General features: G+C 39.7%; 2 protein-coding genes across 2 annotated transcripts; both read left to right on the top strand.

Annotated features, from left to right (window-relative positions):
* Nucleotides 1-296: 296 nt before the first annotated feature.
* Nucleotides 297-8,359, top strand: uroc1 (urocanate hydratase 1). The gene is made up of 19 exons (XM_086088080.1): nucleotides 297-508; nucleotides 1,311-1,441; nucleotides 1,537-1,630; nucleotides 1,704-1,763; nucleotides 2,340-2,468; nucleotides 2,543-2,604; nucleotides 2,705-2,771; nucleotides 3,411-3,554; nucleotides 3,727-3,815; nucleotides 3,959-4,021; nucleotides 4,110-4,289; nucleotides 4,362-4,459; nucleotides 5,446-5,518; nucleotides 5,676-5,865; nucleotides 5,963-6,061; nucleotides 6,753-6,852; nucleotides 6,976-7,057; nucleotides 7,918-8,017; nucleotides 8,091-8,359. The coding sequence occupies exons 1-19, from the start codon at nucleotides 383-385 to the stop codon at nucleotides 8,229-8,231; spliced, it is 2,028 nt and encodes a 675-aa protein (XP_085944206.1). The 5' UTR covers nucleotides 297-382; the 3' UTR covers nucleotides 8,232-8,359.
* A 715-nt stretch (nucleotides 8,360-9,074) lies between these two features.
* LOC147167191 (MAP kinase-activated protein kinase 2-like) lies at nucleotides 9,075-14,907 on the top strand. The gene is made up of 10 exons (XM_086088086.1): nucleotides 9,075-10,098; nucleotides 11,385-11,524; nucleotides 11,846-11,910; nucleotides 12,010-12,089; nucleotides 12,161-12,287; nucleotides 13,824-13,899; nucleotides 13,975-14,099; nucleotides 14,218-14,303; nucleotides 14,383-14,463; nucleotides 14,540-14,907. The coding sequence occupies exons 1-10, from the start codon at nucleotides 9,769-9,771 to the stop codon at nucleotides 14,714-14,716; spliced, it is 1,287 nt and encodes a 428-aa protein (XP_085944212.1). The 5' UTR covers nucleotides 9,075-9,768; the 3' UTR covers nucleotides 14,717-14,907.
* The last annotated feature ends 1,471 nt before the right edge of the window (nucleotides 14,908-16,378 follow it).

The following is a 16,378-nucleotide window of genomic DNA, read 5'->3' as shown; positions in this document are numbered from 1 at the left end:
TACAGAAAATGTGTGTGTGTGTGTGTGGGGGGGGTGTCTATCCTTGGGGGAATTTTGTAATATTTTTAAATATTAGAATCAAAGTTAGTGAATATGCTGAACTGCCACAAGGGTTGACTGTATTTAATCTGTTGTTCAAATACTTTAGCATTCACTTTTGTGTACTCAAGTACCAGAGGTCAGAGGTACGTTTGACCACAGAGGCACATGCTGCTTCAAACTCCTTTTGCCATCAATAATTACCAAACATCCTTTTCTGTCATTGGTGAATGTTCAGGGGGCAAAGATGACCAAAAAGCCAATAGGACAACTCCAAAGCGAGTCCCATCAAATATTCAGCAGCAGTCCTTCCGCGTTCTTTTTAAATTGAGGACTTGACAGGATGGCCACCCTAAAAGAAATATGCAGCGGCTTACCTCTAGATCCTTTGCCCCCGAACCGAGGAAGAGACCCAAATGTGCCCCATGCGCCCGTTCGGACCCCAAACCTCACAATCCAAGAGGAGCGGGTAAGTAGATTCCATCATTTGTACATCACAAATTTAGTATGCAAAATACTTTGCTTTTTCTGTGGCGCTTGTCCTTGGGGTACACCCTAGACTGGTCACCAGGGTAATTGGGGGTCCAGACAGCTTTCACTCTTGCATTCAGACCTACGGGAGCACGAGTCACCAACCTACTGCCTGTGATCTTTTATATAAAAAAAAAAAACTTTATGCCTGTAGCTTGAATTTTTTTTAATATAATTTTTGGGGTGTTTTTATTTATTTTCTGGAAGCATTAAAAAAAATACTCGAGCAATTATGCCATCAAGTTAACAATGTAAAACAAAAAAAACAAAATTAATACTATAGGTCAAAGGTCAGTTCTTGGAGGAAAAAGCTTGTGGGAAAATTTATTCTTTCCGAAGTATGTATTAATCGGTACCGAAAAAGTATCTCTTGGTAAATCTTCAATGAACTTCAACTTACATGCAAAGTAAAGCCTGAGTTGAGATTCTAACCCAGATCTTTAAGGAAGACGTGTTAACTACTACCTCTCGGTGATGCTATGGCAAAGAAGATTTCAAAATAAAATGCAAAAAAAAAAGCTGATAATCAATGAGAAAGTCTGGTGACTGTTGGTTCCAGCCTAACGACATTTTCTGTCACCATGTCATGTGGGGGTCCATATTGCAACATCACTGTTGACGACTTTGGTGCACTACCATATTGATTATTCGCCAAGGTCACTGATTGGCCAAAAGTGACGCAAAGGTTTGAGTTAATAATTAAGAAAAGCTAGTGACCTCTATTTTTCATGCACATTTAGCTGGCACTGAGAAACGCTCTTCGCTATTTCCCCCCGGCCCATCATGCAACACTCGCACCAGAATTTGCACAAGAGCTCCGCCAGTACGGCCACATTTACATGTATCGCTTTTGCCCTGCGTTACGGCTGAGGTAAGACAACAACGTGACGGTGAGAGACTTCAATGACATTTTTAAGAGTGTGCTAAGTACGTATTGACAGTTTTGGGGGTTGCTGTCTTGTTCAGAGCGTACCCCATTCATGAGTACCCGTGCCGCACACGCCAAGCGGCGTCCATCATGCTGATGATCATGAACAACTTAGACCCGGCAGTGGCCCAGGTAAGTTTCTTCCGCAGCTTCATTTATTTGATTTCTTACCTCTCGAATAATCAAACTGGCTTTTATGTTTTAGTTTCCCCAGGAGCTTGTCACTTATGGAGGAAATGGGCAAGTTTTCAGTAATTGGGCTCAGGTACAATGAAATATTTTCTTGTTTTGGCCAAATGTTTGTTATTGAGGTACACAATATCGATGACATCGCGCATGCTCAAGAAGCAGATAACGACCAATCATGGCACAGTTTGCTTAAGTCACATGACTAAACACAGAAAACAGGTGAGCCATGATTGGTCGTTTACTGAGCATGCATGATATAACATAACATACAGTTTTTGTGTACTTAGTGATTTTTTTTATGTATAATTTTTTTTAAGTTCGTCAAATTACAAATTGTACCATTTATTAAAAAAAAAAAAAAAAAAAAGCTTTTTAAGAATTTATTTTGATTTGTTGTGCCATGTCAAAATCTGCTTTGCAGTTGGTTTGTTTTTTTAATGCATGCTATTTGTGTGGGCATATTCCACCTCTCAGAAGACATTTTCATTGCTAGTGAATCTCATTTTTCAACCCCGATAGAAAGAGTAAAACATTAAACTACCGTGAAACTTAATCAAGTCTAACATTATTATTCTCATTCAAATTGGAGTTCATTTGAGAAATCTTACTGAACCATGAAGTGATACTGAAAGTGCAGTTCCATCTTGTGCAGTTCCATCTTGTGATGAACTATCTGAGTGAGATGACGGAGGAGCAGACTTTGGTCATGTACAGCGGTCACCCCATGGGTCTGTTCCCCAGCCTGCCCTCCTCGCCCCGCGCCATCATCACCAACGGCATGGTAAAAGCCAGCAACATAAACACGCTATTCTCACCACATTCTAATGCCTTGACTGCCTTCTCGGTTTCATTCAGGTTATCCCAAACTACTCCTCCAGAGAGCAATATGAAAGGATGTTTGCTCTCGGTGTGTCAATGTATGTCTTTAAAACGTTATTTGTGTTATGAGTTACAATGATGGTAATGCAGTGAAATGTTTGTTTGTATGTTAAGCTCAATTTTAATTTACTTTTTCAGGTATGGTCAAATGACAGCTGGCAGCTACTGTTACATTGGACCTCAAGGGATTGTTCATGGCACTATGGTACAAAATAGATTTTTTTTTAAAAATCAAATTATATCACTCTTATGATTACCCTTATGTGTAATTAAAAAAACAACAACAGGGATAAACTGTAAAAACAGTTGGGTCAAAAGTAACACAATTATGGATAAAAAAAATGGACCGGTTCATTTTATGGGTCAATTTGACCCAACTTTCTGAGTTGTTCTATATAAAATTAACTTCTTTATTTTTTTTGCAAAACAACCTAGAAAGTGGGTTGTTTTATACAAAATGACCCAATTTTTGACCCATCGTTTGGTTATTTTTGATCCAACTGTTTTTAGTGTATGGCTGCCATTTTGAGTAATTAGTAATCCAACGTAACTATATCTAATGTAGGTATAGATAAGATCGTTTCATTAAAGTTACTATTGAAAGACTTGACAAAATCAAACACAGTCCCTATGTTGAGTGTGTCCACTTAAGTTGAAAATATTAAAGTTGATTGTATTCTCAGTACTGTTGACAAAGTGTTATCTAGCTTTAAAAAAAAAAATTAAAATAAATAACTACATCAAAATTGAAGAAACATTTATACATTGTATGTTCTTATTTGGAGCAATGAGGTAATGTTGTGCCATGTTAGAAGTACTTATTTTGGTGTTCTTTTCCGTGCAGCTGACTGTGCTGAACGCCGGTCGGAGATACCTGGGCTCCGGTGACATGAGGGGACGCGTCTTCGTGACCTCCGGCCTCGGGGGCATGAGTGGCGCTCAGGCAAAAGCTGCCGTCATCACCGGTTGCGTTGGCGTCATTGCAGAGGTGAGGCAGCGATGGCTTCCAATGTGTGTGTGTGTGTGTGTGTGTGTGTGTGTGTGTGTGTGTGTGTGTGTGTGTGTGTGTGTGTGTGTGTGTGTGTGTGTGTGTGTGTGACACTGAGTGACACTGAGTGACACTGAGTGACACTGAGTGATGTCACGTGTGTGTGTGTTAGGTGGATGAGGCTCCTCTCAAAAAGAGACACCAGCAAGGCTGGTTGATGGAGGTCACCGGGGATTTGGAGCACTGCATCAAACGCATCAGGTAACATATACAGTACATGTTTCCATGATTGCTAAACAAGTAGCATGCTTGTGTTGTTATTCGTTAGGTCATAACAAACCTAAATGAGCCATTCAAGCTGTGAATCTTCAGGAATTCCAAATGAGCATTTTGGTGCCTTACAGAGAAACCAGATGCTCAAAGACTCCCCTCAGTTTGGGTTACCATGGCAACATTGTGGACTTGTGGTGAGCGTACAACAAATGTGACATTTACAGTGAAAGTCGCATCTTTGACACATTTGTGAAACTTTTCTATTTGTGATATCTTAATTAGGGAGAGGCTGTTGCTGGAGTACCAGAGGACAGGCGAGCTCCTGGTGGATTTGGGCTCGGACCAAACCTCCCTCCACAACCCTTTCAACGGAGGCTACTACCCGGTACAACTCAGCTTCCGCCAGGCCAACCAGCTCATGTCCGCTGATCCCAGTCGATTCCGCAGCATGGTCAAAGAAAGGTTAAGCCGGTCATACTAAAACAGTGGGATTCTTGAATCAAAGGAGCTAGCATGCTATTCTCTTTCCCACAGCCTCCAGAGACAAGTGAATGCTATTAACAAGCTGTCGGATGCGGGCATGTTCTTTTGGGATTATGGCAACGCTTTTCTACTGGAGGCGCAAAGAGCTGGTACACTAATTTTAATGAGACCGTGTAATCACTTGGCTTGTGTTCACAATAACTCACAAAACGTTAGCGGTTTTGGGTGACATTTTAGGATAAGCTTACTTAATGTGACTTTCGCGAAACTTTGGAAGGCACGTGCGCAAACTGTTCAGTATTTTTCGTCTATTTAATTGATTTCATTTAAATCATGCAAAAACTTTTTTATTTTTTATTTATTTACTTAGATTCCTTAAATCAGCCCAAAAAAATCTGTGAATTTCAGTCTAATGAAATGTAATCAGTTAAAACATTTGAATATACTGTAGTTTAAATATGGCAGGCTGTGGATTAACAAAGATTTATTTATCGGTAGTTAAAGGGATTTTTGACTGATTTAGCCATTTTCAGCAATAAAAAGTTCATATTTGCTTCAGTACCTTTTAACGGATTAATTTTCTGTTCTCTTTACAGTAATAGAAAACAATTTAATACATTTTAGAGGGATACTTGGCTCATTTAGCCATTTTCAGCAGAATTTTTTTTGTCTATCATTAATTTGATAACTTCATTATTTTTCATGTACAATTCTTCATAAAAACATTTCGCTACTTGCCGTCGACTGAAAATGACATCACAGGTGCTCAGAGCTCAGGTAACGACCAATCACTGTTTTCTGGGTTTGGTCATGTGACGTTTGCAAACTGAGCCATGATTGGTCGTTCCCTGAACTTTTTCATTCAACAGCAAGTGGCAAAATGTGTTTTTTAAGGTATTGTACATGAAAAATAATGAAGTTATTAAATGAATGATAGACAAAATATCAACTTTATTTCTGCTGAAAATGGCGAAATGAGTCAAGTATCCCTATAAAATGTATTAATTTTCTTCTATTACTGGAAGCATTACACTTGGACGTGTTCAACTCACAATAAGATAACCTGGAATGGTTGAAATTTCACCCAAAAGTGTAGTATCCTTTACAAAAAAACTTTTCTTTGCTGTTTTTATAGGAGCTGAGGTGGAAAAGGTTGGTGGCGGAGCGACAGAATTCCGCTACCCATCCTATGTCCAACACATCATGGGGTAAGTGATGCACGCTTCTCCTCCTACATTAAAAAACTAAAACAAAAAACAGTTGAACTTTGCATGAACCCGTGCTGCTTCCATATCATTCAAGTGAATGTGACCTGAGTCCCATTTTCTCTCTTGTGAGCAATAATTTGTAGTCTCCACCTCCCAGAGACATTTTCTCCTTGGGCTTCGGTCCATTTCGCTGGGTATGCACATCCGGCGACCCCCGTGACCTCGCCGTAACCGACGACATCGCTGCCTCGGTCCTGGAAGATTTGAGCGCCAATGTGAGCGACAGAGTCAGACAGCAGTACGACGATAACATCTTCTGGATCAGGGAGGCCGGAAAACACAAAATGGTTTGTAACGACGGTACAAACTGTATGGGGACTCACAAGGCACTTACGATACGGGAGATGATTTTCTTTTGTGTGTGCGTGCGACCACTTTCTGCAGGTTGTGGGATCCCAGGCCAGAATTCTCTACTCAGACCAGAAAGGAAGAGTTTCTATTGCTTTGGCCATCAACAGAGCTGTTGCTGAAAGAAAAGTTTCGGTAATATATAGAGATGCACATAATGATCCATTATATGCTAAGAGTTTGGAATTTTTCTTATCTCATTTGAAGTCATGTCTTTGTTTGTCAACTTTGACTGTCGCTTTAAGATCGTGCACGTACTCGTACTCGCACGCGCAAAAGTGACAAACTGCACAAAGATTCTTTAACCTTTTTAACTTGTGTCTAGAGGTGGTCAAAGTATGGCTCGCATACTTCTTTTATACTGCTACTATACTTCGTCTATAATACTTTTGCAAACATTTAGCAGGCGTCCCCCCCCCCCCGGATTTTGCTTATTTCAAATATGTAAATATGTTATTCTTTTAGCAAAAATAATAATAATATAAAATGCTCGTATGCATAAAAATAAGAAGGTATTATTTTATTAGAATTATTAAATCATTATTATTATTTTATATTATTTATTGGTGTTTGAGGTGTTTTCCCTAATATTGGTTATTTTAGCTAAAAAATATATTTTGCTTTACTGTAAATACATGTACTAAAACAAAATAATTGTATGCATATGAATGAGAAGGTATTAATATTTTATTAGTATTAAATTATGAATTGATATTTATTTATTCATCGATTTATTCATAATGTAAAAATTTTGCATTCACATTTAAATTGTTGTACACGCTGTATGTGTGGACCTTTCTGAAGTGAGTGGACTTATCTGTGTCAGGCTCCAGTGGTGATAAGCAGAGACCACCATGATGTGAGTGGTACCGACAGTCCCTTCAGAGAGACCTCCAATGTGTATGATGGCTCTGCTTTTTGTGCAGGTATGTTCAGGTGCAAGTTATCTCATCTGACTTCTACTGCATTCATGTATTACGAATGTGTTTGGCTTTGATTCCCACAGTCAGAGTGTTCATTCAAATGACAGCCTACCGTACTTCTTTTAGATATGGCAGTCCAGAATTTTGTCGGCGATGCGTTCAGGGGTGCCACCTGGGTAGCTCTGCACAACGGTGGCGGTGTTGGCTGGTAAGGCTTTGGTCAGTTATCTTTTGTCAGTGATGTGGCTATACCAGATGTCCATTTTTTTTTTCTGGGGTCCATAAACAGAAACATGGAAGGCAAATGTGAATTTGCGAGCAGTGACTATTCTTAGGTAACATTGCACTGTAGGTCATTATATGCTAAGCCATAAAACCAGGGTCACCACCCTTTTTCATAATAAAAGTTAATTCTTGGGTGATTACTGCAAATGGATACCAATGATCTAATAATTAATGATATTCGCCCATGTGAAAATACTGATCACTTCAACATTTTAACAAGGTGGGAAGCAAAAATAGGATTATGTAGCACTTTATTTGTAGAAATCTCTGTAAGTGTTTACATTTTCAAATCACTTTTACAATATTTTAAGGAAATCACAATTTCCCATCACTGGTGAGCTTTTTGTAGAACAGGCACCTGGACTACATTTGTGTTACATAGACTATACAGACTATACAAAAAAAAAAAATCATTTTCATTATAATGTGCAGGTATCTCAAAACATTAAAATGTCATTAAAAAAATATATAATAATAAATAAAAAATATATAATATATATATATATATATTGTAAGCATTTTTAACATTTAACATTAACATAAAATTGGCAAAAAAAATTTAATCAAACATTTTTCTGCATTTGATTAAAAAAAAATAAAAAATAAAATAGCATCCTGTTTCTAACATTTAACATAACATATAGCATTTTTTTAATCTTCTGGTGCAGCTCAATATTTTTATCGCAATATGCTGTGGTAATGAAAAGCATGTCGTTGGGCCACTTTTGGACCACCGGACCGGACATTGTAACATGAACGTGTTGTTAATTGCGCCACCTACAGGGGTGAAGTGATGAACGGAGGATTTGGTTTGCTTTTGGACGGCTCTGAGGAAGCGGCAAAGCGAGCCTCTCTGATGCTCAACTGGGACGTTTCCAATGGGGTGAGACGATACCGAAAAGCGGATTTGACAGATGACTTCTGTCTGATGCGAATGACTTTTTCTGTTTGTGAAGGTGGCTCGTCGCAGCTGGTGTGGAAACTCCAACGCCTACGAGACAATCCAGCGCACCATGGAGGAGGATCAGCAGCTGCGGGTCACTATGCCTTTTCCAGTACACGATGAGCACGTACTGGACCGAGCCCTGCAGGGCTAACCTTGAACAGCTCGACTGTCTGAATGCGAAGACCAGACATTTGCTTTATCTAAAGAGAGACAATACAATACAGGTGTGTCAAAATAGCTTATTAATTACTTCTATAATAAATTTCATATATCTATCCATTTACTTCAGTGCTTGTCTTCATTTCAGTTACGGGTGAGTTTACTTCATATTTCCAATCATGAAATTCCAAGAATGAGGTGACATTTAGCTAAACGTAAAATCTCTCCCACATAACAAAAAACGTACACCCATAAAAACATATATACACACACATACAAAACACACTCCCAAAAAAAACGTACACCCATAAAAACATATATACACACACATACAAAACACACTCCCAAAAAAAACGCACACATAGACACAGCAAGAAACTTCACCCCCACAAAAAACTCACATTCACCCAACACACTCACTCTCAAAAAACCTCTACCCCAACAGAAAACTTGGACCTACAATAGAATGACCACACACACACACACACACACACACACACACACACACACACACACACACACACACACACACACACACACACAAGTCATGTATTGAAAAGAACCCTCACGCTCAACAAAGAACTCTCAAACTCACCAAAATGTCCTCGTATCCATCTCAACATGGAGCTGCTTACACGCATTAAAAAAATCTCACACTTAAAGAAAACACCCACCAAAAATGACCTCACACACACCAAAACTATCACTCACACAAAAAAAATTTTAATGAGAGAAAAAAAACTCAAGCTCAACAAAAAAACTTCCACACTCACCAAAAACTCTCATGCACATCTGAACAAGAACCTGCTCCCACACAAAAATCTCACATATAAAGAAAACTGACACCCACTAAAAATGACCTTTCACACACACACACAAACCTATCACTCACACAAAAAAATCTAAAACACTTCTGACACAAAAATAAAAATCTTACACATAATAGAAAACTGACTCCCACCAAAAATCTCTCACACACGAGTTGTGACTTTCACTTCGACAAAAAAAGGTATCAGATTTTTTTTTAAATCTCTCTCTCTGTCTCCTTTGGATTTCTGGTGATTAAGAAAATTTATGTGTGATGCTATTTTTTGCCCATACAGAGTAGACTCCCATTCAAAAGATTGTATTCATTTATTTGTGTTTTAACTAACATTAATTACGTAAATTATAACATTGTGTGCCACCGTGCGTATTTGCGCGTTGTTGGTCCTTTAAGAAACTGGTTTCATTAGAATAGTGACGTCATTGAATGGGAGCTATTGGAACTTCATCCTGCAAGGAGGGGCACATCCTGTTGTTAGGAACACCGGCGTGCACCACGTTTCGGCTGTTCAAATAATTGATGGTTACATTAACAATGATTACATTCGATTTTACTTTCTGAGAACGTACAGTTGTTTTGCCCTTTGCACGGCTCCGCCCCTTTTCTGCAGTAAGTCGCGTAGGATTTTGTGTACTTCCAAGTATGTTGCATTTAGCGTTTAAAGTTGCCGAGGGCGTGCGAACGTGAACTAGAATGACACGCGATGTGTACCGGTGCAAACACGCACAACAACAACAACAACAACAACAACAACAACATCAATCAAGAAGACAAGCTGAGGATGACTACGCATACGCAGCCTGGGACGGGCGACATCCTCCCCGGCGGAGGTGACTCCAGTTGCAGCAGCGGCGGCAGCAGCAGCCTGGTCGCACTCTCCGACCTGCCTCCTGATCACGTGACGCACGTGAAGTTGAAGAAGAACGCGGTGACTGACGACTATAAGATCACCTCGCACGTACTCGGCTTGGGAATCAACGGCAAAGTGCTGGAATGCTTTTGCAAGAAGACTGGACACAAGTGCGCCCTAAAGGTTACTTACACTCGTTCTCTCACGGAGGGGAGGGGCATGAATTAAAAGCAAAGGGGGACAACTCAAATGATGGAGGCCACAATTTTGTCACCAGTGCTAATGGGCGTGGGTCACATACGTCCACTTCTTAAAGCTGAATGACCAAAATGTAATTTTAAATATGGGCAAAATCTGTGCATACGTGTAAAATACATCGTCTTAATGTACATTTCAGTCCTCGATGCAAGATCCAGCCCAGGACGGCACAAAACTGCTGAACAGCAAACTAACATTAAGTGCAAGAACTCATTTTGCTCATTAACCCCCCCCCCCCCCAATTGTTTTATTTAATATTATTGATTATGTCATTCCAAATCTGGGGAAAATAATAGAATAAGAATATAAAATAGAATATAATATAATAATGCCCGGTGCAAGTGCAACGAAGTCATGTCTGCCATCTAGTGGTAAATGGTAATATTACAACTTAAAACTATACAAGCAAAGGTAACAACCATCACTGGGTTTGGTCATGTGATGTTCACAAGCTCAGCCGTTAGGCACTGTGAAGTAATTTTCATTTTTCTGCTTAGAAGTGAAGTCAATCCCAAAATATTATTTACAATAATGTGTTCATGGAGCCCAACAAGTCTAAACACAGTATACTGATTAACTTTGCATTTGTAGAATATGAATGAAGCAGAAAAATACGCCTGTTTTTGTCCATCTTGGGGGGCGGCCATTTTGCCAATGCTGTTGACTAGGGTGACCATATTCCACTTCCAAAAAGAAGACACTTGTTCGGCCTTGAAATTGTGGTACCAGTCGCAGTTACACAGTGTACTTCCCCTCCTATTAGTCGCGCAATGCCAGCCGGACATTTTCATGAATTTATAAAACCCCGGAAGCCCCAACAGGACACGTTGGGTCACCCTACTGTTGACTGAAAACAACAACACAGAGCACAGATGCTCAGGGCTCAGGTAACGACCAGTCACGGCTCAACTTGCGAATGTCACATGACCAAAGTCAGAAAACAGGTGAGCTGTGATTGGTTGTTACCTGAGCTCTAAGCCACTGTGATGTCGTTTTCAGTCAATAGCAATTGGCAAAATGGCCGCCTCGTTAGATAAATAGAGCAATATTCACCAGGGTGCCGTGTTTAGACAAATGCGGGTGCATAGAACATAATTACCTTGTATTTCACAAACATGATATATAAATAACACAATGAAAACATTGTAATAAAAAAGAAATTTTTCAACTTATATGCGTATGCTTTTTTTCTGATCACGTGTGCGGAGCAGATTTTACACGACACCCCAAAAGCCCGCCGTGAAGTGGAGCTGCACGGAAGGGTTTCCGGTGGTCCACACGTGGTCCGCATCCTCAGCCTGTATGAGAACATGCACAAGGGGAAGAAATGTCTCCTCATCGTTATGGAGTGGTGAGCAGCACTAATGCTCCATTTAAATCATTTATCAATGTTTATTATTTTAATTGTCGCTCGCCGTGGGGTCCAACTGCATCCGACTGCATCCCTCTGTTTTTTAAAATGTAATTTTCTGCATTATTGTAATTGTAACATGAATGCGAGCAAGCATAGTTAGTTACTGCTACTGACAAGTAATTTGACATGCATATTGTGAGCTGCAAACTTGGTTATAAACCGGGGACCTCCTGTACATAATGGCACCATTGTTTTGTCATGATGGTCATTTGGTAAAGGGGCTTCTGCTGCCTCGGTGCTCATCTTTTTGTCTTTCAGCATGGAGGGAGGCGAGTTGTTTTGTCGCATTCAGGCCAGAGGGGACCGGGCCTTCACTGAGAGAGGTGGGTCGGGTCACGCTTCATAAACATCCTCCTCACGTGGCCCCGGCAAGGTTCACACACTTGCAAAACTGATACTAAACATGATATCTGCCCGATTAGAGGCATCGGAGATCATGCGTAACATCGGCTCGGCCATCGAGTACATCCACCAAATGGACATCGCTCACAGGGATGTGAAGGTGAGACAGCAGATCATTAAAAACATGATCATTTATGATTAAAGGTGATATTTTCGTCTCCGTGGCTTTAGCCTGAAAACCTGCTCTACAGGACCAAGGAGACCAACGCGTCACTCAAACTGACTGACTTTGGCTTTGCAAAGGAGACCACTGTGCACAATTCTCTCCAAACTCCCTGTTTTACTCCGTATTATGTCGGTGAGTTCATCGCGTAGCAGTCATGTGCATACTGAGTCTTCTTCTATTGGATTAATGCTGTTTTTTCTTCTTCTTCTTCTTCTTACTGTATTTTCATCGCTTGCGAGTAGAAATATGGTAATACAAGACAGAAAAAGGGAAATGATGCTCAAAACTTTGATAACAATGGCAAAACAGTTTATCTACAGATGTAGATTTATTAAATGTCGACCTTTGTTTTTGACTTATTGTGAGGAAATTGAAGGGTTTGGAAGGAGATTGAGGAGGATTAAGACCAAGCAAGCCTTGTCAGTATTTAATAATTTAAAAAAATTACTGTCTGATTAGACCTTTTGGGGTTTTTTGTTTTGTTTTGTGTGTTTTCTTTTTATTGTGTTTTGTTTGACATCACCGTTCTCAGTTTGAATTGGATGTTGGAGTTTGAATTAATAAAGAAAGCAAAACCAAAAACTGAACCATTGAAAATCCGCCTGGAATTGAAGCCCATTATAATTAATTCAAAACTAATATTTAAAAAAATGTGAATAAAAATCCAATAACTGCTTTCCACAAAAATGGGAGTTGAATTAAAAAAATTATTGTTTTTTGAAATAGGTGAATCCAGTTGCCAAATTATGTAGTATAACTATAATTGAATTTACTGTGTTTTTAGCTCTCACAGTGATGCCTTGAGATGTGAGTTTAATTTGCTCTTAACTCAAAACACATGCGTCTCAAATCATATTTCCCCACTGAAATAAATTGAAATAGTGTATAAATAATCCATTCCAGCCACCCCCCACCAAAAAATAAAAATTGCAATATCTTTTGTTCATATAAGGCAAATAGCACTTAATGATATTGTGCTTTATATAAAAATATATAATATAATTAAATAGAATGTGGACAATTGAGCAGTTTATACATTATACTGTAATTAATTTTGACTGTACTGCTCCTTGTTGTGTGTGTACCTTGTCCACCTGGGGGCAGTATACAGTATACAGACTTCCGGATTTACAGTACAGTAGCTACATGGAGATGACGATTGCCAAAGTGCTGTTTAAATTGTAGTGAAGTGAGTTGCTACCATCTAGCACTCGTATCTCAAAATTCTGTTCACAAGCCAGAGAAGAAAAAAAAGAAGTAACTCGAGTCAATCTTATTTCAAGGCACAATGTTGCTTGTGACGACTGTCGTAAATGCATGAATATAGTGATTTTACTTTTCCAAATATTGTATTTGTCAATTATAGTCTTTTTATTTGATCTGAATTTTACTTGAAATGATAAAATATGGTAATTATTTTCGTTGGTCAAGTTAAAAAAAAAAAAGAAATTGTATTTTACTATTTTCGTTTTCACATTCACTTTTATTTGTATTTGTCAACCATCTGTTGATCAGCCACCAGGGGGCGTATTTATGTTGCAGTATCAACGTGCTGCTATGTTGTGCCGTCCACTGTTCGCTTCCCTGCGATTTTAGCTGTTTTACATCATTGCATTCACACAAAATTCATTTCTTGGTTTGTGTGTTGCTCTTTATCCGCCCCGTCAGCCCCTGAAGTGCTCGGCCCAGAGAAATACGACAAGTCATGTGACATGTGGTCTCTGGGCGTCATCATGTACATTCTGTGAGTGTCATTGTGTACATTACGTTAAGCAAGAGGAGAATGACTGAGGCTAATGTGTTAAATATGTCTGGTCAGATTGTGCGGATTCCCTCCGTTCTACTCCAACACGGGCCAGGCCATCTCTCCTGGGATGAAGCAGAGGATCAGATTGGGGCAATACAAATTCCCCAACCCTGAGTGGGCGGACGTTTCGGAGGAAGGTCAGACTTTAGATTTTAAATTTAAAAAAAAAGAACAGCAGGTTTGGATCTCAGCTTCCTGTGTGGCGTTTGCATGTTCTCCTGTCCATTTCACAACCACATTTGGTGTCCTCTGCAGCCAAGCAGCTCATCATCCAGCTCCTGAAGACCGACCCCAATGAGAGGATGACCATCGGTCAGTTCATGAGTCATCCTTGGATCAGCGTAAGTTGGCAATCCACACACACCGCGCTATTCCACGTCCCCCATGTTATTCTCACACGCGTGTGTATCGATCGCGCAGCAGTCCATGGTGGTCCCGCTCACCCCTCTCCACACCTCTCGCGTTCTCACCGAGGATAAGGAACTGTGGGATGACGTCAAGGTGAGAGTTTTAAAATTTCTGTCCACAAGGAGATAGAAAGTTCAGTTGTTGTTGTTGTCGTTTGCGTGTCCATCAGGAGGAAATGACCAGCGCCTTGGCCACCATGCGTGTTGATTATGAACAGGTGAGAATTAAAGACCTGGACACGTCCAACAACCCTCTGCTCAATAAAAGACGCAAGAGGCCGCTGCCTCCAGATGACGAAGCTCATTTTAATTGTAATAAACATACTCCTTTTTCTGACCAGGGATAATGTTTTTAATTATACATCCAGGCCTTGTTGTCACCACGTTGCATTCCTTGAAGACAAAATAAATAAATAAACATATGTGTATATATATAGTCATGGCGGCATAAGACAACTATGACAGAGAAATGGCTACTGTTGTTGTGCACATTATCTATTGTATAGGAAGCTAGGATTTTATTGTCTTGAATGTAAAGCTACATTGCGCAGTATTTCAAATAAAATTGCACTTTGAATGCTTTATAATGTTATCATCAGCTCTCTCTAGTACACGAAACTTCATAAAACACCACGTAAAAGTGAAATGCGATTGATGTGATGAATTCTTCTGCTGCTGTAGTAGTTGGTTATGGTTAATAATAAATGGTATGGCAGTTTGTCTCGCACAAAGTCAACTGGGGGAAGCGCCCGTTGACCAGCGACCCTAATCGGAAACCATGCAGATGGATGTTTAATAATGAAAAATATGAAAGGATAAAAATTGAAAAGAACAATTCATTTGGATCCCGTTAAAGAGAAGTAAAGAAAATCTGCTGTAAAATTGAATCTTAAAAGTGTTAGATTGTGCAGGTATATCTACTGTCATTTATTATTATTAACTCATTTGCTCCCCCAAAAATTAGATTTTAAACATTACCATGCTCCCAAAGACGTATTTATACGTTTTTATATGTGCTTTTTAAAATGTTTTCTTTTATGCAGCCTCAGAACTGAAGAGAATGCTTAAAGCAATGGTAGTTATTACAAAAACGGCCAGCGGGTGGCAGCACAGTATAAGAGATCAACCAGGTCCATTTTGCAACCCCCCCCCCCCCCCCAGTTTTAAACAGATTTGTGAATAATGATGAAACTTAGCTATATTCTAGTGCTAATTGCTGCAAAACGGAAATAGATCAACTTTTTTTTCCGATGAAAGAAGAGACTCTAATCTTTCTTTTGGTAGGTTCCACATTTTTATAGCAATAGAACGGCCTTGTAAAATCAGTCAAAATCCAGTAAAACAGCCGGGAGCAAAGGGGGTTGCTTCAGTGAAAATGGCTGGGAGTGGATGAGGTAGTCAACCCACCAAAAAATTCTTGACAATAACATGTTCTATGCAGCCCAACTAGTCTAAACACGGTATTCTGGTTAATATTGCATTAGTGGAAGATGAGTTAAGCAGCAAATTCCGGCAGTTTTGAACAATATCAGAAGGCGTCCATTTTGCCACTTGCTGTCGAGTGGAAATGACATCACAGTTGGTCAGGGCTCAGGCAAGGACCAATCACAGCTCACTTGTTTTCTGAAGCTGAGCTGTGATTGGTTGTTACCTGAGACCTGAGCAACATCTTAAATTGACAGCAAGGGGCAAAATGGCCGCCCTTCTGAGATGGATAAAAACTAATATTCCACACATATAATATTAATCAGAATGTCACGTTGACACTAGTGAGGTGAGGTCACATGTAACATATTATTGTCAAGAAATGTTTAAGGTTGACTTAAGCTCTTAAAGTGTGTGATGTTGTTGACGTTCCCAAGAGCAGTTGGGAGTGTTGCCGAGGAGAAACTGCAACAGGTGAGACATCAAGGATTCATTTGAATTAAGATTGTGCAATAATCCAGCCTGGAGGAGATTGAGCGTGCGGCGGAAAGCATCCCAAATGGACTTCACAAGTCTTTGTCAGA

The sequence above is a fragment of the Leptonotus elevatus genome, chromosome 10, assembly GCF_054856555.1.
Source record: "Leptonotus elevatus isolate MCC_2025b chromosome 10, RoL_Lele_1.0, whole genome shotgun sequence".
Taxonomy (NCBI): domain Eukaryota; kingdom Metazoa; phylum Chordata; class Actinopteri; order Syngnathiformes; family Syngnathidae; genus Leptonotus; species Leptonotus elevatus.
The sequence above is the reverse complement of the archived record's forward strand: the minus strand, read 5'-3'. Positions and strand labels throughout refer to the sequence as shown.

Bases quoted from the DNA above. Each gene is read 5' to 3' on its own strand.
- uroc1 (XM_086088080.1), top strand. From the start codon at position 383: ATGGCCACCCTAAAAGAAATATGCAGCGGCTTACCTCTAGATCCTTTG. The intron at 2,772-3,410 runs GTACAAAATAGA...TTTTCCGTGCAG, and splicing joins GGATTGTTCATGGCACTATG to CTGACTGTGCTGAACGCCGG. The intron at 3,555-3,726 runs GTGAGGCAGCGA...TGTGTGTGTTAG, and splicing joins GCGTTGGCGTCATTGCAGAG to GTGGATGAGGCTCCTCTCAA.
- LOC147167191 (XM_086088086.1), top strand. From the start codon at position 9,769: ATGTGTACCGGTGCAAACACGCACAACAACAACAACAACAACAACAAC. The intron at 10,099-11,384 runs GTTACTTACACT...TGTGCGGAGCAG, and splicing joins GACACAAGTGCGCCCTAAAG to ATTTTACACGACACCCCAAA. The intron at 12,090-12,160 runs GTGAGACAGCAG...CCGTGGCTTTAG, and splicing joins TCGCTCACAGGGATGTGAAG to CCTGAAAACCTGCTCTACAG.